Below are 26,631 nucleotides of genomic sequence, written 5' to 3'. Positions count from 1 at the left end.
ATGTGTAAATATATATTTATATATAAAATCAAGATAATCCTCATTGGTCTTCAGATTTTCACATGCTGAATTCCATATGCTGTTCTTCACTTGCTTGGCCTTTACAATTCTTCAGGATGCCCTTCTTACCTGGAATAAGTTAGTATTGTCCAGAAGCTTTATTTCATTGTCAAACCTTTACCCACGTTACTTATTGTGAAATGTGAGTATCATAGTTCTAGTAGAGATTCCTGCAGAACTCCTGGTGATTTCCTTCTGCTGTGAGAATTGGTCATTCACTCTGTCATCTAGTAATTTATTTGGTTTTGCAATAGTTAAAGTGGTTGTCTTGAAAGACTTTCAAAAGGAAGCCTTCAAAAGCATTTTGGAAACCACAGGCTGTATTATCTCCCCCCATACATATGCTTACTTCCTTAAGAGGACTCAAGTTTGTAAAGCTCACTTTCTCTTTCCAAAAGCATCACTGGTGATAAAGTGATATATGATACTTAGCCCTATATCAACTAATTCTGCCCTTTATTAGAGTTTCTTCAAGGTGTGCATCAGAACAATACCGAATACAGGCGTTTTTAATGATTCGTGGTATGCTAAGTGACTTTTGTCTACATTTGTTCTGGATTTAATGTATTCTGGTTTCTTTCCCATACCACATTGGTTAAAAAAGCTAATAATTAAGCTTTTTATATAAGTACTGGAGGCCAACGTTGTTGATTTAATCTAAAGTTGTTAACCTTGACTCATTGATGTCGTTCCATATGGAAATAGCCCCTTCTCTGTTTCCTCTCAGGTTCCATTAAAGTTTTGGTAATGCGACTGTAGGTCCAGCACTACTATAAATTTGCTAACTTAAATGATGTAGTTTTTAAGTTAGTATAGTTAGTCCCATGGACAGTTTTGTCAGTGCAAATGAGACAGTGTAATAATAGGAAGGAGTGGATTTGGAAGTGACTTGTTTAGGAGTAATGTGATGTGGAACTGTGCTCCGAGACCAGTGAGGCCAAATCAATAGAAAGTCCAAGTAAGTAAAAAAGTAACTTCTGAAAAGAAGTTAACTTTCAAGATATTGAGTTGTCTTGTGCTACTGTTTATTAAAGGTTTTAGTAACAAATGTCTTTAGGTCAGCAAATGTGTGTGGAAGAAAAGTTAGGTTACTTTGTTGCCCTTGTGTCTAATCTAGTCACTGCAAAACATGCTCTAGGAATGAATAAGCCTTGCTATTAAGATGTTTCACAGAAATATCAGGGAAGGAGGCTCCACACCCTCCCTGGGCAGCCTGTACCAGGGCTCCCACACCTGAACAGTGAAATAGTTTTTCCTTATGTTTAAATGGAACTTTGTGTGTTCCAGCTTCATCCCATTACCTCTTGTCCCGTCGCTAGGTACAATAGAAAAAAGGGATACTCCCAACTTCCTGACATCCACCATTTGTATACTTGTAAATACTGAGATCCCCCCACAGTCTTCTCTGTATCTATGTTCTATGTATTATCTCTATATTCCATATCTCTATACATAGCTGTTGAAAGGAAACAGGAATCTATTTAGTGCACAATTTAGAGAAAACTGTAGGACTCTGAATAAAAAACAGCAAAACCAGAAACTCTCAAGCAGTGTTTCAGCCAAGCCTATTACCCTCAGTTTTAACAAAGTGGGTTTAATGCTTAGAGCTGTGGTGCCCTTGGGTACCATAGACTTGACTGCTATCTTTTTGATGTATTCCTCAGGTATAAGTTTCCAAGACAAGGGTAGAGAAAGGATGACATGGTGAAAATAAATCTTGTGAAAGTCTGTCTTGAAAGTGATCGTGGCATTTCTTAGGCTCTAGAACTCTGTCACTCTGTGTTCCTCACAGAAAATTGTCCTTTCAAGACCAAAGTGTTTCTCCTTTGGGTGAATTGTCCATGTCTGTTGGACAGAATGTTTCATGTGCACCTCTTCGTGTTTCTTTTTCAGACAGAGTCCATCAGAGCTCTATTTTAGACTTGCTGTCTTTGCTTCTCTTAATAGCCTGAAGGCAGACAGGATGCAGAAGGCTAGGATACGCTTATCTTCTTTCCTAGTTTTTGAGGTAGAATGATGGAAAACCAATGGCTTTCATTTATACTGGATATTAGTTTTTTATGAGTTTATTAGTACATAAAGGCAGTGTATGTGCTAGTAAGTAAGGTATAGGTGAACATAAAAACCAAACTTAAGTCTGGGGTATGGCTGAGTTCTAGACCACAGGTTGTAGGTATGTATGCAAACAGTGTATCCAGCCTGTGATCTGCCTCTTTAGTATTTGTATGCCCTACCTGTTGTGTAATGGATAAATGAACAGATATTGAGAGAGACACAAGATCTCTTTTTTTTCCACACCACCACCCCCACTTGAGGGTGGTAAAACACTAGAACAGGTTGCTCCTAGAGACTGAGTGTCTCTGTCCTTGAAAGTTTTCAAAGGTTTATAGCCAGACTCCAGAGCAACCTGCTTTGACCCTCCTCTGAGCACAGGGTGAGATTAAGTGATCTCCAGAGATATCTTTAAACCTCAGATGTTTGTTTGTTTGGCAATATCCAAGAACTGTGTGGTCTGAGTTGCATGCTTGGAAAAAGCTGCCACCTCCATCTTATTCATTTCAAAAATCTCTCTCTCAAGACTTGGATTTTCAAGTGGCATACGTAAGTTTTGACAAAAAGGAGTCAATTGTTTACCTAAAGATTCTCTGCTTATGCCTGTATCAGTAGAATACAAAGGAAGAAAATAGCTCTGGAAGACAAAGGAAGAAAACCTTTCATCACTAAATAAAAATTAAAGATAGTGGGTTTTTTTTCTTCTCCTTATTTAAAAATTATTTTCACCTTACAATTCAGATGTTACATGCTTCTTTGGATTCTGTCTTGCTTTTATTTTCATTTGTCTAAGAGCTTTAGATAATGTTGGATTAAAATACCTGCTAGTATCAGTGATGGACCTGACTAGCTCTTTCTGAATAACTGAAAGAGATAGCACTTATGTTTCCTTTTGTACTTGTAACTGTTTTATTTCTTAAAGACTATATTAAGATGTCATTTTAGCTGGATATTCACATAGCATTTGTTAAGATACTGTAGTAGGCACTTGTGAGAGCCCTCTGAAAGTACAAGAGTTGTGTTGATAAAAAATTGCTTGTGAATCTCAGGAACTTTGGATGCATCCAGAATAATTTGTGAGCAAATGGAGGCAGCATGAGATGCTTCCCTGGATTTAGAGAAATGAACTGTAAGTCTACATCTTTGTCTGAGAGAGGTGCTTTTACAGTACCTTGGTGCATGATTATTGTTAGTGAGATTAATTAAAAAGCCCATGCATGTATTACGCCTTAGCTTTTCATGGCTGTTTAAAACCCATTTTAAAAACTGTAGGAGAAATTCACTACTGTTAAGGGTTTTATCCATCAGTTGAGAAGTTATTTTGACTAGAGAAAAAACTTTTTTTCCCCCCAACTTGTCTCCTTGTAATCTCATATCACAGAACAATGTCTGAAGTGCTCTTATGCTTTAATAGGGAGCCACGATCTGGAGTGAGATGCAGCAAAAAAACTTACCTGCTTTTCAGGCCGTGAACCTCTTTCCCTGACTCAGCAAGGAGTCTAGAGCTAATACCAAAAGAAGATTCAATTCCTGTTTCACCGTGAAGCTTTACCTTGAGCAGCATGTAATGTATTTACTTCTTTGTGCTCAGGGTCTGCAGATGTTGCAGGGATAGTGTGCCAGTTCTGTGACATGGCAAATCCACTTGTGTAAAAGGAAGCTTCTTGGAAGAGAAGAGCAAAGGAAAAGAAGACCTGATTTATCCAGAACTTGCTCACTAGGAATACATTACAGCTTTTGTTAAGTACAGCAGTTATTTGGTATTCCACATCTTGTTAGCTTCTTTTTTTTGGCTGTGACAGGTTTCTTCCTAACAAGATAAGTATTTTAGTTGGTGTGACCACATGTTGTCTGTCAGTAAACAGGAAGGCTGTTTTTCCTGGATACAGCAGGAATATAGCTGTCTTTCTTAAGGTGATTTTTTTACCAGTGGCTTTCTACCTAAGCTGGGAGTGATGCTATTGGTATTCCTCCTCCTTCTTTCCATGTAACTGCCTGTTTTTGAATTCTACAAGTTAATATGTGTTAATGATGACATTTGACAGAGGAAGTGCTTCAGGATAGCTCTGCATAATTTGAGTAGTCTGTACTTTAGCCTCAATTTGGAAAGAGTTTTGATTCTGTCTTTAGATTGTGAACAGATAACTGCGAACAAATCATTCATCTTTTTAGTGCCCCATTTCCTTTATGGAAAATGAGATCATCTCGCTCCCAAGACTGGAAGGAAATTAATGAGGTGCTTTTGCTTTGATATTGTTTAAACTGTAATTAGAGTGGATGCAGGGTTGTTCAGATATGTGTATAAAAAATGTGTTGTCTGCTTAGCATTCTGCATTAATTCAGTATTTAACTGAAGAGGTTGCCCTGTGTAGCATAGCCGTTCCAGGACAGCATTACCAGGGCTTAAGTTTTGCACACATGTCTTGTGGTTTTGTGGTTCTGGGTGTTTTTTTCTGTGTTTTTTTTTTTTTTTTTGATTTTTCTATTGTTATCAGATAGGTCACAAAATGTGACTCCTGCAGCTGTTACTGGAAGGCTGTTCCAATACCTCAGTTCTCTGGTTCTTATAAAACACCTTCAGTTTCTAGTCTCTTTTTCCCCTGTGGTCAGTTTTCATTTGATCTTATGCCAAATCTTTAGTTTACCTGGCACAGCTATTCTGCTTTTATCCATGGTGCCTTCCCCTAAGGGCCTTTTGGCATGGTAAGCTAAAGGGTATTGTCTGTCTTTTGCAGGGAGAATGTGGAGGGGGAGAGGATCATCTGGTAATTGTAGGGCTAGAGAGTAGGCAGATTTGAGAACTGGGTCATCATGTCACAGGATGGCACAGATTTTTAAACACAAAGCATAGCAGGCTGTTAAAAATCTCCTAGGAAAAACACTAAAAGGAGTCATATCCTGTCAGGCTTAGTTTTATAGGATTAAATCAACAAAGTTCTCTTAGTCACCTTCTGTTTCACAGAGCACTGGTAATCTAACATTGTCATCTTAGTTTCAGGTATTTCTGCAAGCAGCAGAGTCAGTTGAGGCAGTTATCAAACAGCATTGCCCCTTGGTTGTGCTGCAGAAATGCCTGTGGGACTGTGATACAGGTTGGATCAGGTAGCTGATCTGGGTCAATGTGGTTGAACTGAACATTTGGCTTCATCTTGCTTCAACACCATACAACAGTATTTGATAGGAGCGATATTTGTGCTTAAGATGTCTTTTCTGAGGCTTGTGATGTCTGATTTGTTCAAATAGTATGGTTGGCTTGTTCATAAAAGCATCACACTATGGCTTGTAGTTGTGCAGTAACTATTTAAAAACCACAGAATGTTCTCTTCCCTGTTTTTGCAGCAGGGCATGTTAGTGCCTATGGCTTAATTGTCTGTCTAGTCTTTAATGCCATCAGCTTTTTTTTTAAATGACAGCTTATATACTGGTTATGTCTCTTAGTTTTGCATTAAAACTTGTAGTTTAGTTTTAAGTAACAATTAGCTCACTTCTTGTTGTAGTGGATCCAGTTCTGAACTAACAAAGATCTCCCACAGATTTTCATCTTAGGAGAAAAAAAACAATATTCTAAAGAGAAAACAGCAAATTAATTTTCTATCATTAGCGAATCAATGTTGCATTTTAACCTCATTTTCATTGTCATTTTTTTTCCTTCATGGTGCTTTTTAAAGCCTTACACAAAACTAAGTTGACAGTTGCTTAACCAAGTGTTAGCCATGTCCTTTTTTTTAGAAAGTTTCATGTTTAGTGCTTGTTTGAAGTATGTGAACAATCTTTGTGGATCAGGAGAACCACAAAGTGCTTGGCTCTCCATTTTGTGCAAGTGATAAAACACACAAGTTTGGGACCCTGTTTTGAAGCCCTGCAAGAGTTGGATCACATGCAAGGGATTGAATTATCCTCCCTTACCTCCATCTCTCTTTGATGGAGATGGGGCTATTAATCTAATCTTCTCAAGGAATCAAACTGTTTAATGTTATACTGAGTTTTGGGGAATACATACTTAATTTTATTAAGTTGTTCAGAATAAACTCATACTTTTTCCCTGATTCTAGTACTTTGTCTATGAAAGTTTTAATATTTGTCTGCTTTACTACTATCACGAGTGGCTAGGTGTCATGTTCCCACTCTTGTTTCTGCCAGATCATCCACAGTTTAAATACTGTCCTGTGCTCACATCTGCTCGGGGTTAAGTCTGAACATGTGGTTGTTCTGCTGCACAAGATGAGCATTTATGGTCACATTTCTCTGGCCTCAGATGATTTGGTGACTGCAAATTTAAGTTCTAGATGTTTCTGAATTGCTTAGATTTTGCTTAGAAATTAAAGTAGATCATTGGGCATCATGTCCCATTTCCCAGTATCTTCAGAATAACTAAACATAGGTTGTCACTGTCTTCCACAGTCGCCTTTCAGAAATTTGCCAAAGAAAAATATTTCCATGTATTGTAACTGCTATTTTATTTAAGATAGGGGCATCACTTTATTAAAAGTGCAAAGCTGAGATTTAAGACTTAAGATGTGATTGACATGTGCTTCAGATTGACATTAATACAGTTCCTGCATTTAGGTAATTCACAAATTTCTTTTAAATTTGCAAATTTCGTCACTTTGTTCACCAGCAGTATCTGAATGTATTAGGGTGATTTTTTTTCTCTTCATATTAAAGGAGACAGAATTAAAAGGGCCAAGCGGTCTTACTTTTTTGTGTGTAAGGTAAATACAAGGACTACCTCATTTCAGAAGTGTTGGAGGTCAGACTGCATAGTCTATGGATAAACAAACTTCTTAAAACCAGGATTGAAGTCACTTTGTAAGCACTCAAATTGTATGTTATAGAAATTCTGTACAAGCTGTTTTGTTTCCACCATACTTTTCTTAGCATGAAAGACTTCTTTGACCAAATTGGTCTTGATTAAATCTGAAATACAATTAAAACTCTCCTAACAGAGAGAGCTTCTGTGCCATATTATGATGATGCTGACAATACAAATGCAATTTAATTCCAGCCACAGCTTGGCCTGGGAGGAAATCTTGTTGGCTACTTTGTCCTTAATGTGTTTGTGTACTCTCTTGTCAGGGGCCTATATTGCTGAGGTACGTGACTTACAAATAACTGTTATCTTACTCTTCCTTCATTTTCTCCTTCAACAGGAAAAAGCTAAATGAAGACAACTTCTAAAAAGAAGATGTCACAAGGGGGAGGAAAATACATTATATTTTGAATTGTGGAAATAGCAGTTGTTGTAGCTGCACTCTGGTTGTATAAAAACAGAGGTTTGCATGTGGGTTAGGTTATTTCTGTTTGTTTGGTTTTTGTGCACACAATAGCTGCCATACTGAAATGGGAGAATTTTTGAAGTTGAGTGTAAAGTGACAGAAGTAAAATTTACAGGTGCAGTTTAGCCAGGCAGAGGCTGGGTTCAGAAGTGGTGTTGCAATGTGGCATGTGGAAAATAGAATGGATTCCTTTTAGGTAGTGGAGAATTATCTGACCAACTTCTTATGTTTATGGGTGTGCAGAGTTACTTGAATGGATGTTATACTTAAACATTCCTCCAAAGGTATTCCTCCTGTTGCTGGACCTTTTGTTAGTCCTCCAACTGGCCTTGTACTGCCTACTTCAGGATGGAGTGGGCTTGTTTGCTATTCTGCTTTTGGTCAGATTGCTTAATCATGGTATTTCTCTTTTATTTTTATAGAGCAAATTCGATTAAAGAATATAAGAAATGTATATGGAAGGTGCTTGTGGTACCGTTTGCGACTGTTAAAACCACAGCAAAACATAATTCCTACAGTAAAGTAAGTATGTCTCATTTGCATGACTTTCCATTAAAGCAATTCCTACATTTTTATTTTAATAAAAATGTTTTGTGCAATCAGAGTAGCTGGAATTAGTTATATAATAATGGCTTCTGTGTCACAGAAGAGGCATTCTCCATTTGCTCTATTTGAATAATTAATAGTTAAACGATTATTGTCTAGTAGGGCTTGATGTCAAGATGGATGCTGGTTGTCCTTTATAAAATATCTGCTAAATGAAACCAGTGAACCTCAACACTAATAAATTAGTAAACAATGCATTTATTTTCTCAAAAAAATAATACTACCTTACTAAAATTAGTGGAGCTAGGGATGCCTGTTGATTTCAATGTGTAGTATGTAAGTGTATGTTCCAATACACAGCAGTAATAATTTCTGTGTTTTGAAGTTGATGGTTTTGTATCTTTTCGTTCTTTGTTTATTACTCCCACTCTCAGAAAATTTTTGACAGATATCATATGACTTCTTGTGTTATTTGTAGAGTTTTGCTAGAGGTAGTTGATTTGTACATTTAAATTCCTTCTTTCAAACAGGAAAATAGTCCTCCTTGCTGGCTGGGCATTATTTTTGTTCCTAGCATACAAAGTTTCCAAAACAGATCGAGAGTACCAAGAATACAATCCTTATGAAGTCTTACATTTGGATCCTGTAAGTAATAGCATCTTCCACTAATCTGTACTACTATAACTGTATATCCTATGTCTAGATGTCAAATTTGAGGCTTGTTTTTTTAAAGCAAAGTAAGCTAATTTTAGTGAATGTATCTAGTAGTTTTGTTCTTTCTTTGGGCATCTGAAAGTTGCTGCTGGATATTCTAAAGTTAGTCATTAGATATTCTTTGCCTGTATTTGTACTAATTTGTGGATTTTGTCTTAACTCCTTCAGAATTATAATGACAATATAGTGAGATGCTTTTTAAAATCTGTTTTCAACCATATTCTTTCGTTGTTTTTCTTGCTTGGTACAGGAAAACAGAAAAGTCACTTTGCTTTTTATGCCCTGTGAAAATATTCCCAATAGCCATTTTTAGGGATACTGCAGAATAAACCGTATAAACAAGAATGTGGATTAACTTGATTTACAGTTGTACTGCAATATTTCCCTTGTAAATGAAAGATTTCACTGAAAAGTGTTTGTGATGCACATTTTGATGTAGCAAAGGTTACCTTGAATCTTAGTTGCATCTGTGAATGCAAACAACAAATTCTAAATAGTGCTACTGGGCAGTGTGTTTATTACACTGGAAAAAAAAATAGACGTAGTGTTTATCTAGGAAAAAAATGCTGTGCTTTATTTATATTGAAGGACTGATTCAAAGTGGAAATAAAAAGTTATGTATCCCAATGACACAAATAGACCTTCTGGATATATCTTAAACTCTTACTTAATCTTGTACAACTCTTTTCTTCATCTTAACCACAACTCAAGCAAATTCTCTGCTAATGGTAACTATTTCCTGACACAATACTCCTCTTTTGAGTAACAGTAGAGTCATCTTTTCAGTTAAGAAGCCTGAGGTATGTTTTATCCCCTAGTCTAAATAAGTACACTGTGGATAGGGCTCAGCATGTGCAAGAGCTTTGAATGTACCTGCTTTGATTAAACATGAAGTACATTGTTAGTGTGGGAGAGCTTAATGTTTATATGAATATTAACAAATACATCTCTTGCCATTAGAAATGTGGCTTATCTGCAGAAGGATAGGCATCACAGGCACAATTTTTCTAGGCTTAGAAAGCCATTGTAGCAGAGAAAGAGACTCTAGCCTGTTTCTAGACAGGTAGAACAAGATTTGCCTGTCACAGTGTGGAGGCAAGTAATTTAAATTCAACTTCTGCTCAGTTACTCTGTAAATGACTGATTGCTGATATGCATTCTCTCACTGACGCACAGGAAAAAGATAATTTTTTTACTGTTGAATGGTATCTGTTGGAACCATGCAGTTCAAACGTTCATTTATCTGGGTTAACTTTGGTTAAACAAATCAGGCTAAGGATTAGGTCATCAGGGGATTTTACTTGTCATCTTTGGCAAATTTCTACTAGTAACAACCCTGAGGGGGAAAAAAAAAGTATGTATACAGTGGATGGTAGCTTCATGTTTATTAAAATGAAAGCTTCTACAAATGCTCAAGACACATGCTATTTAACTAGGCAAAGAAACCAGTAGTGGCATGCTCCAAGAACTGATAAAGAGATGGAGCATATTGTCGTAAAGACAAGCTGAATTAAGGTTTTACAAGGAGGATTAAGAGATGGGTGTGAAGGTAGATCATTTGAAATAGGACTCAAGATATTGAGTCCAAGATTCCAGAACATGTTTGTTTTATGTATTTCTGTGCTATCAGGCCTATCAGGCATATCTGTTAAATCCTCTTGAAAAACTTCTAATTTGGTTTACATGGAAGTTAACATCTTACTTCTGTTACCATTCAAGTGGGACCTTTAGAGTTGTTGCCAGTTCTGCTAATGTTGAAATGGTATAAATGTTGATTCAGATGTTGAAATGTTGTTAGATAGTGGAACTGTTGTTGCTGTTGAAAATCAAAAACCTCCAAACCTCCAAGCTTATGAAAACCCATATCTTCTTCATTAGGAGCCAGACTTCTCCAACCACTCCACTTTTCACCTTTTGTTATCCCTCTGGCATTGTTCATCTAGTCTTGAAAGGGCTGTTTCTACTCGAAGTCTAGTTGACTATGGAGTAAACTCATCCTGTGCTTTGAGGCAGGCATGCTGTTGAAAAATAGTGTTGGAAAGTGATAGGTACATGGTATAGAGAGAGATAAAGTAACAGCAAATGAAGCCTCAGAGTAGTTTCATTTCTGTTTTAAATTTTATTGAAACAGTACCACTATCTTTAAATAACTTGTGTGATTATTATACAGTTAAGATCAACATGTCAGGCCTCTCTACCATAAAATGTTGACAAGTCTTATGATAATAGTTATATGAAACTTAGTAGAAAGCTTACTAGAAAAGTTTTATCTGTACTTGCTATAAGGTTTTGTAAGTTTTCTTTTAGTGAAGTTCAACTTGAAAGTTAATGCACAGAGGTTTGTGTTGGTAACACTTAATAATGTGCTGTAGTAGAATAAACATTCATCTTTCTTGGGTGTAGGCAATATATTACCTTAATTGAAGAAATCATTTATAGGTAGGATGAGCCTAATCAAAGGTGTTCTTAAGTGGCATAGCAATCCACTGTTCCTTGTAACTGAAAGATTTATTTCTGCATTCAAGCTGCAAGTGAACCATCATACTTGATCTATGAACTCTGGCTTAAATAGATGAATATTACAAGTGAGAATCTCTTGTATTTGTGAATATGGTTAAGGAAAGATTAGATTTGTCAAACAGATAGAGGCCTTACCTTTTTTATATGGATAGATGAACAAGGTAATCCAGGAAAAAAAAATAGTCATCTGAATGGTTTTTTGTTATCCTCTGACATCTAACTTTATTTAAAAATATAATGGTTATAAAAGTGTTATGTATTTCATGGAAATATGATTATTTTTCTAATATGTAGCTTCCCAATCTTTTATTAGAACATAATTCTTTAGTTCAGTGAATGGTTTAAAACATATTGCACAGTATGCTTTAGAATACAGACATAGAGTGGATTTGTTTTAAGGTATTTATTAGTAAACTCAAAACTTTCCTTTTTAAGGGAGCAAGTATATCGGAAATTAAGAAACAATACCGTGCATTATCGCTAAAATACCATCCAGATAAAGGAGGAGATGAAGTTATGTTCATGAGGATTGCTAAGGCCTATGCAGCGTAAGTTTCTTTTTTGCCTATTAAAAATGGTACCGTGGTATATTGGAGAGGCAAACCTTTAAAGTAATAGCAAGGCTGACTGAAGCAGCAAAGAAAAATGTGTTTGGATACGTGATGAAATTCAAAATATGTCTTCGTTCAGTGTGTATTTGCCCTGTACAAGTTAGGAAGAATCATTCATTTAGCAACTGTCAGACTCCTGTAAGGTATCGAATCTTTGTATTAAACTTCATGTCAACTTGGGAAAGTGTTTCCAGTATGGCACACATTAAATCTTAAACATGACAGGGAACAAAATGGGTGTTGCAGTTTTTAACCAACCAGCTCTGTTGCAGCATTTCTGAAGCGTTGCTTAGAAAATAAATACACTGTTTATTTAACCTGGTGATGAAGCCAAAGAGCAAGAGGCAGCATTTTAAATGTTTCCATCTAGTGACAAAGATGTTTCATTCTAGTTCTGACTCAGTTTTCTTTCAGCTCCCCCATGTCCCTTCTCATTTGCACTTGCCTGACAGTACTGATTTTTTACTTTTTTGTTTCATATTACCTGCATACTTCTTAAAAGCTGAATCCTTGAATCCTCTTTTTCTCCAGAGTATTTTTTAGCCTTACCTCTGCTTATAGTTTTCTTTTTATCTGAGAAATGATGGCTAATGCGAGAATTCAGGGTAAAGGAAATCCCTTTTGTTAAATTTTTCCATAAAGATGTAGGTTTGGATTTTGTAATGCTTTTGTACACGGAATGTTTATACAGCTTTATATTCTTATCTACTCTAAGTGATCATCTGTCAGAGTTCAATAGTCTTTGACCAGAAATTTCAAGTTTAACATTGAATTTGCCTATCCGAAGATGGTTGATGTTACTTGCAGTTTCTGATTTAGCAGTGATATGTCTGTATTGTGCATTTAGTGTGTTTTATAAGTTAGACTTAACAAAATGCAAGAATCTTGATACATAGTTCAGTCACATACCACTGTGATTCCTGTTACTGGTTTCTCAAATATACTCACTGTCAAGATGCTGGGTGTCCCAAGGCAACAGGAAGGTGTGCATTGAAGCCCTCTCAAGCCTGTTATTCTCTTCAAAATTCTTTTGCTAGCTTTCTAGTTTCTATTTCAGTGTTGAACTGAGATAAGTATGCACTCTCCCATACTTGTGTCTCAAATTTGTGGAGATAGAATCACAGAATTGTTTAGGTTGGAAAAGACTTTTAAGATTGAGTCCAACTGTTAACCCAGCATTGCCAAGTCTACCACTAAACCATGCTCCTAAGTGCACATCTGCACAACTTTTAAATACATCCAGGGATGATGAATCTTACCACTTCCCTGGGAAGCAAGAGACATTCATACGTGTTTCATATACTAGAGGAGAAACCAGTTTTATACCACTTTGATAGTTTTTTATCTAAAACGAAGGCCAATCTCTGCTCCTCTTTGTATTGAGACAGTCACCCTTGCAGCAGCTGTGGTGACTCACAGCACATCACCCTTGCCAATCCCCTGTGAGCCGCCTTTTGTTGTAGGAGTTTATTGGGTAGAGAACGTAGAAAGTTGGTGATTTCTGCTTATAAGCCCGTCATCTGTGTTTTACCTTACTGTCTGAGATTCCTGATTGGGGTAAAGTGAGAAGGAGGACCAACACTGTGCTTTTTTGAGCAGTTTTGAAATCATACTTTTTGCTTAAACACATTGGAATCACTATGGAAGTCTCTTCAATAGGATATTCTGGTATTGGTTTCTGAACTCCTAAAACACCTCACTTTTTTGCTTTCCAAGATAGTACTCAAGTTCTTGGTGATACAGTTTGATATTTCACAGTACTGTGCAGAGTTCAAGTGCTGTGGCAGAGGCATATCTTGAAGTAAGTGATGGTGAAATTTGTCAGCCGTGCTGTCTTAAAAGATTATAAAAGCTACCCATTCAGTGAGTCTGCTTGTTAACAAATGTGAGGCTTAGAAATAGTCAGGAAATGTCTGACTCATTTACTGGTTCCTGTTACTTGTTTTCTTTTGTGAGATAAAAACTTCCATACAGGGAATGTCTGGTGTTCCGTTTCCTAAAGCAGCATTCTTCCTTCTAGTAACAGGGATTCTGTTTGAGGTGGTATATTATTGCCAAGAAACTGTCACTACAGAACAGGCATAGAAACTAAGATTTAGGAGGTGGTGTCTTAATTAATTTATCCTTAAATATGAAACTAAAGAGTTCCAGCGTAAAATAAAACCACAAAACCTGACAGCTAAAGAAGCACATGCCATCAAAGGCTAAAAGTCTAAAATAAGAGAACTAAAAACCCATATGGAAAACTTCTGCTGCATCAACTCATCTTGCACATTCACCTTCCTTCCAAAATATTGTTTTCAACCTTTGTTATCTTTCAAAATTTGTTGTACTGTAACCTGCCACTTTGCTGATGGGTATGCAGTCGCTCACAAGAAAGCGAGATGTGATTGTTCCATCTCCTGTACAAGGGTGCACCTTCTGTGTGTCTGGTGTTTGTGTTTGTTTTTTTTTCTGTGTTAGTGCTGAAAGAATTTCCCTGTGTATTGTGAAGAAGTACAGCAGTATTGTTTCATATCAGAAACAAACACTAGCAGAAGCTGTTTAGCTTGCCACACTGTCTGTGAAGGACAGTGTAAATACCGTGGATTAATGTTTCTATATATTAATGATGTAGAGAAATTTCTTTACTTGTGTATTAACTTAGTATCTCTTCTTGAAATTAGATTAACTGATGAAGAGTCACGAAAAAACTGGGAAGAATTTGGTAATCCAGATGGACCACAAGGTAACAATTATGTATGACAGAAGTCTTGTAATTTATGTACATTGAGCTGTGTAATACCTGATAATTTGAGAAGGATAGATCTTTATATAGAGAGAATAATTTTCAGTAAATATCTAGAGAGACTTGCCAATATTAAAAGGAAGTATAAGAAAAAAAGAGTACTATTCACCAGAAACTTGGCAATTTTAATAATTTCTTAGTAATAATTACTCAAAACTATAAATGCATTTGAGACGTTAACAACTAGCCATAATGCAATAAACACACTTTGAAGGATTGCATGTGAGGATGTGTGGGTATTTTAAGAAATGCTGTGTATACTTTTGGTTTTCAGCTGTTTGAGTGTAGCTCTCTACCACCTTCAATCTGAAGTGTCCTGGTTATTATCCCTACACTGGTAGATTGTTCCTGGGCAGGTAGCTACATGAAAATAATACTGATGCTGATGTATCAAAGTTTTACAGTAGGTGATCTCAACTGAAACTATTTAAGACTGAGTTAATAGATTTTTATGCTTCCTATTTGCAGTTACTTGAATTTCTTGTAAAACATCTTTGTTACCCTTGTTTAAGTGGACTCCTTGTGAGAAAGAATATTGTATGTTCTGTCTGCTTCTGGTAGTCATCGTAAGCAAAAAGGAAACCTGCTATCTGTTAGGACAGACCTCTATGACTAAATTATACTGCATATCTGCATGGAATGAGTTAAAATGAGCTTGGAAGTAATAAATGGAATTTATAACTTAATTGTGAACTTACAGGATGATGTGAGGGAACTGCTGGAAATTTTTCTTCTGAATTTCATTCAACCTGGAGAAACTAATTTTAAAAGGAAAAATAAACCAAAACAGCCCCTTAACCAGTGTTTCAAACAATCTTCCCTCTCCCTTCAAAAAGAGACAACTGTGCCCATTAAATGATAGTCTGACAAAGGCATTTCTGATGGATTAAGGTGGTGGTTCCGTTTCTTTAACCACTGTGTTTTATAGCATAGCAAATTTTTTCAGCTCAAAGCTTCTCTTGGTTTCCTAGCCCGGCAAGTAGGAGGACTGTGTCCCTCTTACTGCAAAATATAAATAGATCTTGCTTCAGAAAGACTGTCACAATATCAGCAAAATGATACTGTAGATTTTAGTCTGATATATGCACAACTAGCTTTTTTTCCTAGGACCTTTCCTGATGCAAAACTGGTGTTTGTGTGGGTTTTGGGTTTTTTTTCTTTTTTTTTGCGTCCATGAGCTACTGAGTGTTGCCAAGGCACAGGATTTCAAGTTAGGCAGTGTGTCAATGTCCTTGAATGGATCTGAAGCTTCAAAAGAAAACTCATCTCTTATGCAGTTGGCTCAGAGGTTGCTCTCACAAACTTAAGCTCTCCGTTCCTGAAATGTGAAATGGAGTGATTCTTTGGCAGAGCAGCAGTTCTTACTATCAGTGTGAAGCTACCTACTCTTTTGAAATCCACGCTCAGACAACGGTGGTGTTGAAGTTCTCTGCTTTGCTTCTAGATCTCTCATCATTGCTTCATCTGAAGGTTGGGAAGAAGCCTGAAATTTTCACTCCCATCCTGTGTTCTGTAACCTTGTTGCAAACTGAAGTGTGATGAGCTTTCTAATTTAGTGAAATTCATCTTCTATTCATTTAAACACTTGTAGTGTAAATATCTGCATCCAAGCTATGTACTTTTTTTTTTTTTTTTTTTAGTTCTATGTAGCCAGAGAATGGGGACAGTCCCTTTTATAGATATATTCTGGGTTGAGATGGAGCACGTCTGGAGCTGGACATATCTAGCAAACTTAAATGAAGTGCATCCTACCCAATGTGTCCAGCACAAAGGAATAGTGAGCAATATTCCTCTCTCCAGTTAGAGCAGCATAGAGGTTAGAGGCAAGCAAAGAAGACTTTCTTCAGCCTGACTTGCTTCTTTATTGAAGTAAAACACTGAATATGCAAAATAATTTGAAGAGTCTTTAAAAGCAGATGAGAGGATCTGGAGAGTAAAAACATATGCTTTTAATAATATAAGGTGGTTCTAGTAGTTGGTCTTCATGTCTTCATGGTATTTGCTATTGCTTCAGCTTAGTGATTGTGGATGTAAGCAAGGAGACTGTTAGACCAGAAGACAAGAAGTTTTGTACTGAACTACTTCTATTCCTGGAACAATTTGAAACTGCAATCCTAAAAGGTCAAAAATATTGTGGGGAACTGGAATTGATACTACCAATAAAAGATTATGTTTTTAGTAGATGGTTCTAAAAATCCATATTTGTTAACAAATAGAGGAATGTCTCAAGACTCTTCTCCAGAGCAGGGCATTTTCTATAACTTAATGTGGTAAATTCACTGGACATTGTTCTGTTGAAGTCCTAAGCTTGAGCTATGGTCAAGTTGGTCATATGTTTAATTTGAGTCTCAACAAATAGTAGTTTCCAATTTAACTACATGGAAGTCATGTTGGGCTTGTGCATGACAGCCATCAGTTCGGATGAGCAGTTACCATCAGTTGTAGATGGTATCAGAGTAGTATCTAAGTACATAAGGAATCGTAGTCTGTGTTTAAGGAAGTACTCCTCGTTAATACCAGATAGTAGAAGAGAAGAAGAAAAATATGGTTTTTGGTTTTCTTTTCTTTTAGGCACGCCTAGAAATTTGTAACTCTCTTTTTCTTTTCTTGATTTCCTAGAACTTTAATGTTACTATTGGTAGTGTTTCTGAAGTTCAATTTCTTGCCACTGAAATATCTGAAGACAAGCTATTTTATGCTATTCTCCATTTATATCTGTGTATTGTAGATGTTACTGTTAGAGAATCATGCATTTTATTTCTATGGCCTAATTCCTTTTGAATTGAAGAGTATTCCTTTCTTACCAATCACATAGAAATCTGAATTGGCAGAGTGTTATATTTTTACAATTTACAGCTTAGAACACATTCCAAAAGTTACAAACTAATAAAACTTTTTTCAATAGAACTTGTTTGCTCAAACAATTTCCTTGCAGTTCATGTGCTTAATAAACTGTTTTAACAGCTGAAAACAATGCAAGGCAAATCTCATAAATATTTCCATCTGAAATATTTTTTTAATGTATTAATAAACCTTGCATATCTTTTTACTTACAGTTAAAGTATTTGATAATTCAGATGTTTAATTTAAGTCTTGTTATTTCATTTAATATTTGAGTGTATTTCTAATTTGTGCTTTTTGATTTTTTACTTATTGAAGTGATATAATAAACAGATTTTTTTTTTTGTGGGATGGTGGCTGGGTGGTATTTTTTGTTTGTTTGTAGACTTAATGTGGTTTTAAAACAGTTTCTTAATATCTTACAGTGGATTTCATTTCTTTCATTCTACAGCTACAAGCTTTGGTATAGCTTTGCCAGCTTGGATTGTGGATCAGAAAAATTCCATTTTGGTGAGTGAACTTAATTATTAGCTCAAGCTTTTAAGGTGAACTTTCAAGTCTTAACCTTAAAATGTTTGTGCTTAATATGTTACATTGTAATCAAAACATATGTTAATAATACTGTAGTCCAAATGCACAACTACAAAGTGAATTTCGGTAGCCAAAAGTGATTGGAATAGCTTAAATCTAATGTTTGAGAGTATTGTGTTGATATGGAAGGACCTCATTGCAATGATAATGAGGTGGTACTGTCATCACCCTGGCTACAAAGTGTGTTTGCTGTTGCAAAGAAACATATATAAAACTGTTTGCTAGATTTCTGTACTTCCATGTGGTTTGCATAATCATATGGTGTCTAAATGTTCTTTCTGTTGCATTTATCTCTCTGCATGGTATTTGGCTTACCTGTGTGATTTCTTTTAATGTGGTAATCATCTCTGTCCGCTGTATCACAGTTCAGCTGCCAACTCTTTAATTATTAAATAAAACCTACTTGAGACAATGTGTGGATGATTTAAAAGATTACTTACACTAAAGTGATACTCCTTACTTATGCCCTACCCAACTGATTATATTGTAAGCTGTTCTTCAGAAATAGTGCAGGTATTACACTATAAGCTCACATTAACTTGTAGTATGCTTGTAGTGATAATACATGACTGCATTTTAGAATAAAGATTAAACAAGAATGGTATTAAGTAACTGAAGTATGTAATGTGGTGTGTTTCGTATTTTTTCTGTAGGTTTTGCTTGTATATGGATTAGCATTTATGGTTATTCTGCCAGTTGTTGTGGTAAGTATTATCTGATTAATATTCTACTCTCTGTAACCAAGCTGTAAACAAAGCTTTCATAGACATAAGTAACAGCTGCTTGTTCTTCGTTTTCATGGAGGGAGTGAACAAGTGAGCTTTTGTTTTCCTTTAAATGTAGGTGTTTTGTTTTATTGTGGAAAAAGTGTAACTGCTGTAGAATTTCCAGAAAACCACAGTGTCACAATAGAGAGAGGGCTGTAGGGAAAATACTAGCAATCAACAAGAGTTAGATTGAGTTATAGATTTTGTCTTTCATCACATGAAAATGATGTGATGAACTCAAGAGTATATTCAGTGGTGTTACTGTAGAGGCAAGATTGAGATATCTGTAGCTGGTTGTACTAGAGTGATTACTGTATGTGGAACAGGTCGTTGATTTGGTTTCTTCTGTCTGCCTTTGTTTTCATAACTTCAATTTTTATTGGTCTTCAATACACTATGTATTTCAAGTCTGCCCTTGAGATTTCTTTGTGCGAGGAGGAATAAATTGCTACGTGAGTGGTATTGCAGGGCTTGAGTTTGCCCTATGGTATTGCTTTTGAACAATGTCCCTTACCCGGTGATGGTGCATTTGGAGTATGCTGTGAAGAAGGACTCATAAAACTGATATCCAGAAACCTGCATACTCTTGGGAAGAAAATTTTCATTTCTGAAAGCATTATGAGGTCTTTGCAGACATTTGAACCTCTGTGTGCAGGGGCTCAGCCAGGCATTATCCCTTCTCTTTGAGAATCTCTATATAGTTGATTTAGTGTAGAATATGAAATGTGGTAATTTCAACAAGTTGTTGAATAAAAAGTCTAAAATCCAATGTACGATGTCTGTGTGTTTTTCCCATCTTTTAGGTTTCAGTTGGTGTCTGTTGATGTTTTTTTATGTACCTGTACTCTTAGTGATTTGTACCAGCTTTGTCATAGCTCAAATGAAAGTAAACATCCTTTCTGTTGTTACAAAGAAATGTTCTGAGCAGAAAAAAAACCCCATCTACCTTCTCTTGCCCCTATGCCAGATATAGATTTCTGCACTCAGACATGTCACTGTAAATTTCTTTTACAGTCAGTGAAGAGGAATAGTCATTTTTATGAAGCAAGTTATTTTATCATTTCATTCTCAAGATGATTCATGCTTTTAATGGGCCTGTTTTTCTTTTATGAATCAATAAAGAAGCTGAAGTTAACTACAGTGTAGTCATCCCATATCTGAGATAGGCATGGAAAATAAAGTAAGGCTGATTCCACCTTTTGAATATTCAGATCAAGGATTCAGAAAAAAAGAAAATATGTAGTTATTCCTAGACCTACACTGACCTATAAAATGTCCTGTACGTGGGGCAAGAGACAAGCTGTATCTACAAAAGCAGTTTGGGAAGTCTTTCACATAGATTTGGACTGGCTATAATTATTTTTATATAAATATAATAAATATAATAATAGGAAATATATATTAATATATAAAGAAATATAAAGAGACAGATCAAGAATATATTTTTATATAATTATATAAACAAAACTATAAATATAATAACAATATTAATTTAGTAACTATGAATTATAATCTGATTGTTTTCTACAGAAAAACTTTTTAAAAAGTTGCCAACTATTTCCTGTCAGGATTCATGTTTTAATGGAAGAATCAAACAATTTATTAAAAATTATTGGAAACCAGTCCTAGACCATTTCTCAAATAGTTCAGAAAATTACAGATTTCTTGCTGTAGTACAGGAATTTACACTGTTGCCTATTAAATTATTAATATTATGCATCACTACTTTACTGCTTGTTAATTTTCACTTATGATAAACTTTACAATAGATTGAGGTGTCTTGAATGTTTTTTCTTGTGTTAGTGATTAGTTATTGTGTTAGTTATTTCTCTGTAATATATAGAGTATAAGCATACCTCAGTTTATAAGCCAGCACACCGTTTTGCTTAAAATATGTTACAGAGAACAATCACTGTACAGTGAGTTCCAGAATTTGAAGTATCTCATGTAATGAGAGAATTATTAGAGTGTTTCTGCAGGTTTGGAAAATGTTTTTTGTCAACCTAAAGGTGTGTGGCTTAACTCTGAAAAAATTTGCAGCAAGGGCACTGGACCACTTCCAGATTCCCCTTCTGAAAAGTATCTCCTGATCAGATGACTGAAATTTTTTCTTTTTGCTAATTTTCTTAAAAGGAAAGAAATATTTTATCTTGATGTGACTTGGCCTTGATCTGCCTAAACTGAATTTGATTTGAATGCTGTGTTGCACAGTAAGGAGTTGCCATGTATATAGAAAGTGGTAAATCCAATGGATTCACTAAATAATGCCAAAAATAAACAAAGCAGTATGTACATATGTTTACATATGCTAGGGGGAATTGTGGGTTAGAGATAGTCCTTTTTGGCTTTGTCATCAGGTTCTTTGAGATTAGTGCATTGGTGTGATTTCAAAATTTGTCATAAAATATTTTTTGGTTTTGTCTCCTTTCTAAGATTCGGTTGACATTAACATAAGTAAAATAACTGAGCTGAGTTTCCTGGTTGTGAACAGACAATGAGGTGATCCAGCATAGCTGTTTCAATGCTTCATCATAGCTGATGTCATTTTCTTCTTCTTAAATGTCTCAGGGCTCCTGGTGGTACCGATCAATACGATATAGTGGAGATCAGATTCTCATTCGGACAACTCAAATATATACCTATTTTGTTTATAAAACACGGAACATGGACATGAAAAGTAAGTAAAAGACATCTTGAAGTGTTGATGTGTTCATCTGGAAACGCTGATCTGCTGATGTTAAGATGGAGTTAAAATAATGTTTGTGGTACTTTTAAGAATGGTTTCTTTTTAAAAAAACTTTCTTTTGTTGCAGGTAAAGATTAGTTTGTAAGGAGACTTAAGTATTTCAGAGGAGAACTTACATAGATCTATGTCTGTCTATACATTGAAAAAAAAAAAAGATTTTATGTTGGGAAAAACATGCTGAACTGCCTGTAGTCCCAAATTACTATGTTGCTAACTAGGAGTCTCTATCTACATGTTTTCTTCTGTTAGTGTAATAATATAGGCTTTGTTCTAGAGGCTACAGTAAAATTTTTGTATCAGTAAAGAATGAAATAGCATTTCTGGTTCTTAGTCTTACTTATTAAAGCCAAGTTTCTGTTTGAGAATTGTGCTCGCTATCAATTTCATGTTACTTTTTTTTTTTTTTAGTTTTCAATATAGTTATTTTTCTTGTTTGCTCACTTTTAAAGAAATCGAGTTCCCTTTTCCTGGAGATGCTGTATGTTGGTGCAGAATTAGATCTTTGGGGCTGTTTAGTCTGGAGAAAGGAGATTGAGGGGAGATCTTGTTAACATTTACAAATATCTAAATGGTGGGTGTCAGGAGGTTGGGACATCCCTTTTTTCTGTTGTATCTAGCAACAGGACAAGGGGTAATGGAATTAAACTGGAACACAAACAGTTCCAGTTAAATATAAGAAAAAACTATTTCACTGTTTGGGTGAGGGAGCCCTGGCATAGGCTGCCCGGGGGGATTGTGGAGCCTCCTTCCTTGGAGGTCTTCAAGACCTGCCTGGACACGTTTCTATGCGACCTGGTCTAGGTGAACCTGCTTCTGCAGGGGTGTTGGACTAGATGATCTCTAAAGGTCCCTTCCAACCCCTACCATTCTATGATTCTATGAGTCTTTCTATTTGGAGGTTGGCATGAGTCTGAAGAGTTAAAATGGCACTAGTTAGTTCTAGATTGGATTTTACTAGATTTCATGTTCAGAGCAATTGAAAAAGAGAATAAAGAAAGTCCTCAAACTCTCTAAAAAGGATTCATAAATATATTCTCTTGATCCTTGGAATTGCACTGCATGTGTACTTGAGATTTGCTGTAAGATTTCTGGAATCATCTGCTGTTTTCCTACTGAAGAAAAATGCTTCACAGGTAATCCAAGAGGTCTAGGAGATATGAGTACAGAGTACATTAGCTTTACATACGTGTCTCAGCACATGTGGATTTGTGTGGGAGATTAATTCAGATCACTTTATGCTGTCCAACTTGTCATACTCTTACACTTTTCTCACCTAGCTATTTGGAGAGGGAGGAAGGAAGAATGAGGAGAGTAGGTGGGACTTTTTTAGAAGTTCAGGGAGGTCACTGCAAACCCAGTATTTTCTTTCTCAATAGTAGATTATTTCATGATGAACCTTGGGTAAGATCCATAGCTTTGAGGTTTGCCTTGTGTCTCCTACAGGTGAGTTTAAAAGTTAACCCTAAGTTCATGTGCCCTTATTTAAGGACTTAATGCATTCAGAGATTCCTGGGTTCAGAGAGAGGTCAGGTGTTTTTCCACCAGAGTCTGTTGTACAATATGAGTAAAAAATGAGGTGCAGCTGAGGTGACTTGGACAAACCACACAGAGATCAAGTAAGGCTTTTACTTGATTGTGAATTCTTCAGTTATGATACCAATGCCAAAACTGAAGGCTTAAGCCTGGACAAATGTAGTCAAACTAGTCTAGGGAAGTGGTGAGACAAATTTCGTCACTTGGCTTGTTTTAGGTGGTTGGGATTTTTTTAGGCTTTAGGATGAAAGAGTTTTTTTAAACTTCCTTTCCTGAAGATCTGCAGTTGTTGATCTTCAATAATAGTAAAGTATTTAGAATTGTCTGAAACTTTGATGTGCTCTGTTCAGAAAGTAAACAGATAATTGAGAATGGAAACTAAAATGGATTATCAGGGAGCTTGACTGGTTGTTAGTAGTTGGAATTCACTGAGCACTGCAAGTAGGTAAGAAAACCCTTGACCTATTCAAAAGAGAACTTGCTCAAAATTTAAGAATGAGTAACTATTGCTAAAGAAGTTATTTTAACTGGAGCAAATGATGGGATTAACTTTCTCTTACTATCTGTGGCTGAGGGGTCTGATACATTAATGAGCAGAAAGCTCATAATGGAACTAAAATATCCCATTGTGTAGGTCTTTCGTCTTAATTGCACGACAGAATACTGTAAGGTAGTATGGATTTTCGTAATCACATTGGGAAAGAAGTAGCCCATCATCTTCATGGGTGTCTGCAGGGCTATTTATTCAACTGCTTTTCTAATAATTTTTTTTGGTGAATTTTTGATGCTGACTGAATAGGAAATTGAGTTGCAATTTTATCCTTCCCACCTCCTCCAGTATGCACATTGTGATGATGCTGCAGGCACATGAATTGCTGAGAGGAATGGTTTTGTGAGCATGTGGAAATAGTCAGACTGCTGTGCAGTTATGTCTGTCAGGCCTAACTATGTTTTTCTGAAGATGTTTAGAGTCAAGTGCTGGATTTGATGCCATGCAAAATGGAGCCTTGATCTATTTTGTCTTGTGCCAGGCATTGTTTATTGCCTCCTTTGCCCTATGGCAGTAGTAACTGATCTACTGAACAGAACACATGGATATTCATGGCTTTTGGGGGAAGAGTGTGAATAAGTTTTATGGCTGAGTGTTCTGAAGAAATCACTCAGTGATATAGGATGTTGCTGACTTTTTCCTTTGTCTACCTCCAACTATCTTTACAGGGCTAATCATGGTCTTAGCAGGGGCATCTGAATTTGATCCTCAGTACAATAAAGATGCTACGAGCAGACCAGCAGACAACATTCAAATACCACAGGTTAGTTATATCAAGAAATGTTTTATAAATAATTTGTCTTCTTCAAGGGGAGAGAGAGAAGGCACTTCTGGGCGACCAGCTGACAGAATTCATGTTCTCAAGGCATCTATTTTGTTGAGGTGTGACATATCCCTTCAGAAATGGGAATAAAAAGCTAGATTTAATAGTTTTTTGTAAAGAAATGGGAACATTAATAGGTGGTAATGCTTAGCTTAAGTGGGGTCAGCTTAGTATGCAGACTGCTGGGTTGGTTTTTTTGGAAGGGGTAAACTAGGGAATTAGAATGTCAGTCCTTATAAATTTTGAGTATTGATATAAGGAGGTGAATCACCATTTGATAAAGTTCTTTCCAATCATGGGCACAGACCTGGTTAAGTATATTAATACCGAAAGAAAATTATCTGATGTCTGAATTAGTATTGCCAAAGTTATACAAAGGTTCCTTTATGAGTGTATGTTTCCCTTCTGGTTGCCTTTTAGTTTTGTTTCCACTCAGTCTTCCCAACAGAGATGCCATAGTGTATACAGTGGCAAATAATTATTGCTAGCAGAGTTTTAGGAAGTCTTATTAGAAACTAATACTTTATTTTTAAGAAATTTAAAGCACAGTGCTCCAATGAAAATGTTTCAGGTTTGCAAAATGATGGGAATAGTCTCACAGGCTTAACCTTTGCATGCACACAATCAAATTTTCAAGTCTCAAACGTGATTTTGTGTCCTAAACATAAAATAGACTGAGATACCTCTTCATGTAATTGTCTCTTACAAATTCTTTATCATCGTGTGTAGTTTAGGAGAAGGAGTTATAGTTAGGTGAGGTTTTTCATCAGTAGTAGCAAATAACTGGAAAATATCACCGTGATCATCAGTTCTTCTCCCATGCTGTTGCAAGCATTGACATTGTGCAAGTCCTTCACATTTAATCATTCTTTACTTAAAAGGCAGTCCTTCTGTAACCATATCTTATGGAGAAGCAGTTCCAGAACTACTTGTTCCAGTGGTTCAGAATTGTTTGTGACCAATTTATATCCATATCTTTTGTCATTTAGACTCAAGAATAAAAATTGTTCTTGTTGTGTCCTTAATGCATTTACAGACAGGAACATTAGCTCATTTGTTCTCTTCGTGTCTTTATTTTACTAAACTAGAAAAGCTGTTGTCTTTTAATCACCTCTATCCCAAAAGACCTCATCCTGCTACATGCTGAACAGAGTACTGTTCCCAGTTCAAAGATTTCTGAGTTTTACATTATTTAGTCTTAGTAGTGCCTTAGTCAGTGGCACTGCTATTCCTGTATTTCTGCAGGGAATAACTTTCAACATATTGTTTTCCCTGAGTTTTTCTATGTGATGGTTTAATACAACTAGTGTGGGATCTCTTAAGTTTTCTATATTTCTCTTGTTTTATTATACCTCTTTTCCAGTTAACAAACTCCCATCTTCAAACTGCAGTTCTTGTTAGCATGGGAGTGCATGAACTTGCATTTTATACTATTGAATTTTGTTTCATTTCTAAAGGTACAGTAATCAGTGGCATCTGTTCTTTTTTTTTTTTTTTTTTCTGAGTATATGGCAGTAAAAGTCTCCAAAGCATCAATACAGAAGGATATTATTAATAACTTTAGAGTGTATCCTGCTTTTGGGGCCATGATCATTGTTCTCATTTTTATTTCACTGTTATATCATAAACCCAGTATCTATACTTCTTACAAGTTTTCTTATCAAAGTTTTACTGGTTTTGGTCTGGTGTTGTACCAGACTGTGCTTATAAGGAGCTTCTTACTAGAAGATCTTTTTTCAAGTGTAGGGGAAGACTTGGCTAAAGGTCAGCGTAGCCTGGTTGTTGATATCCTGACTTCCTCTTGTGGCTGGAGATTTTGGAATTTCAGCCTCTCCTGAGGTGACTTGTTGACCTAATAAGTGAAGCTTCTGGGCCATGTATTGATTCTTACAAACTATGAGCTTCAGTTCCTTAGCTTTGCAGGCTCTCTCTCCAGGGTCTTCAACAAATTCAGGTAAGAGAGACCTGTTTGACCTGTGCATCTTGGTCTAGTCAGGATCAAGAAAGATCTTGAATAAAGAACACTGTGCTTGTTTTAAGTTGGTGCTGTTTATAAAATAAAATACTTAATCTTCAGCCTACCAGGAGATTCAGGCTTATAACCCTCTTTCCTGTGATACCTGGGACTATTTTTGAGGAACCTGTCTGAGTCTTATACAGGTGGAAGGTCTCAAGATGCTGTTGCTGCTAGTGCATAGACTTTAATGTAAATA

The 26,631-nt window shown here is 36.0% G+C and overlaps 1 protein-coding gene across 1 annotated transcript in view; it reads left to right on the top strand.

Moving 5' to 3' along the window:
* SEC63 (SEC63 homolog, protein translocation regulator) overlaps nt 1-26,631 on the top strand; it is a 61,679-nt gene that overhangs the window by 8,703 nt on the left and 26,345 nt on the right. The window contains exons 2-9 of the mRNA XM_061990485.1: nt 7,811-7,910; nt 8,465-8,579; nt 11,604-11,716; nt 14,446-14,507; nt 17,860-17,918; nt 18,653-18,703; nt 21,335-21,443; nt 24,264-24,358. Of these exons, the coding sequence (XP_061846469.1) occupies nt 7,811-7,910; nt 8,465-8,579; nt 11,604-11,716; nt 14,446-14,507; nt 17,860-17,918; nt 18,653-18,703; nt 21,335-21,443; nt 24,264-24,358 (704 nt within the window). The remainder of the gene's footprint in view (nt 1-7,810; nt 7,911-8,464; nt 8,580-11,603; nt 11,717-14,445; nt 14,508-17,859; nt 17,919-18,652; nt 18,704-21,334; nt 21,444-24,263; nt 24,359-26,631) is intronic.

Source organism: Colius striatus, chromosome 2 (assembly GCF_028858725.1).
Source record: "Colius striatus isolate bColStr4 chromosome 2, bColStr4.1.hap1, whole genome shotgun sequence".
Taxonomy (NCBI): domain Eukaryota; kingdom Metazoa; phylum Chordata; class Aves; order Coliiformes; family Coliidae; genus Colius; species Colius striatus.
Note: the sequence above shows the minus strand (reverse complement) of the source record. Positions and strands in the feature narration are given on the sequence as shown.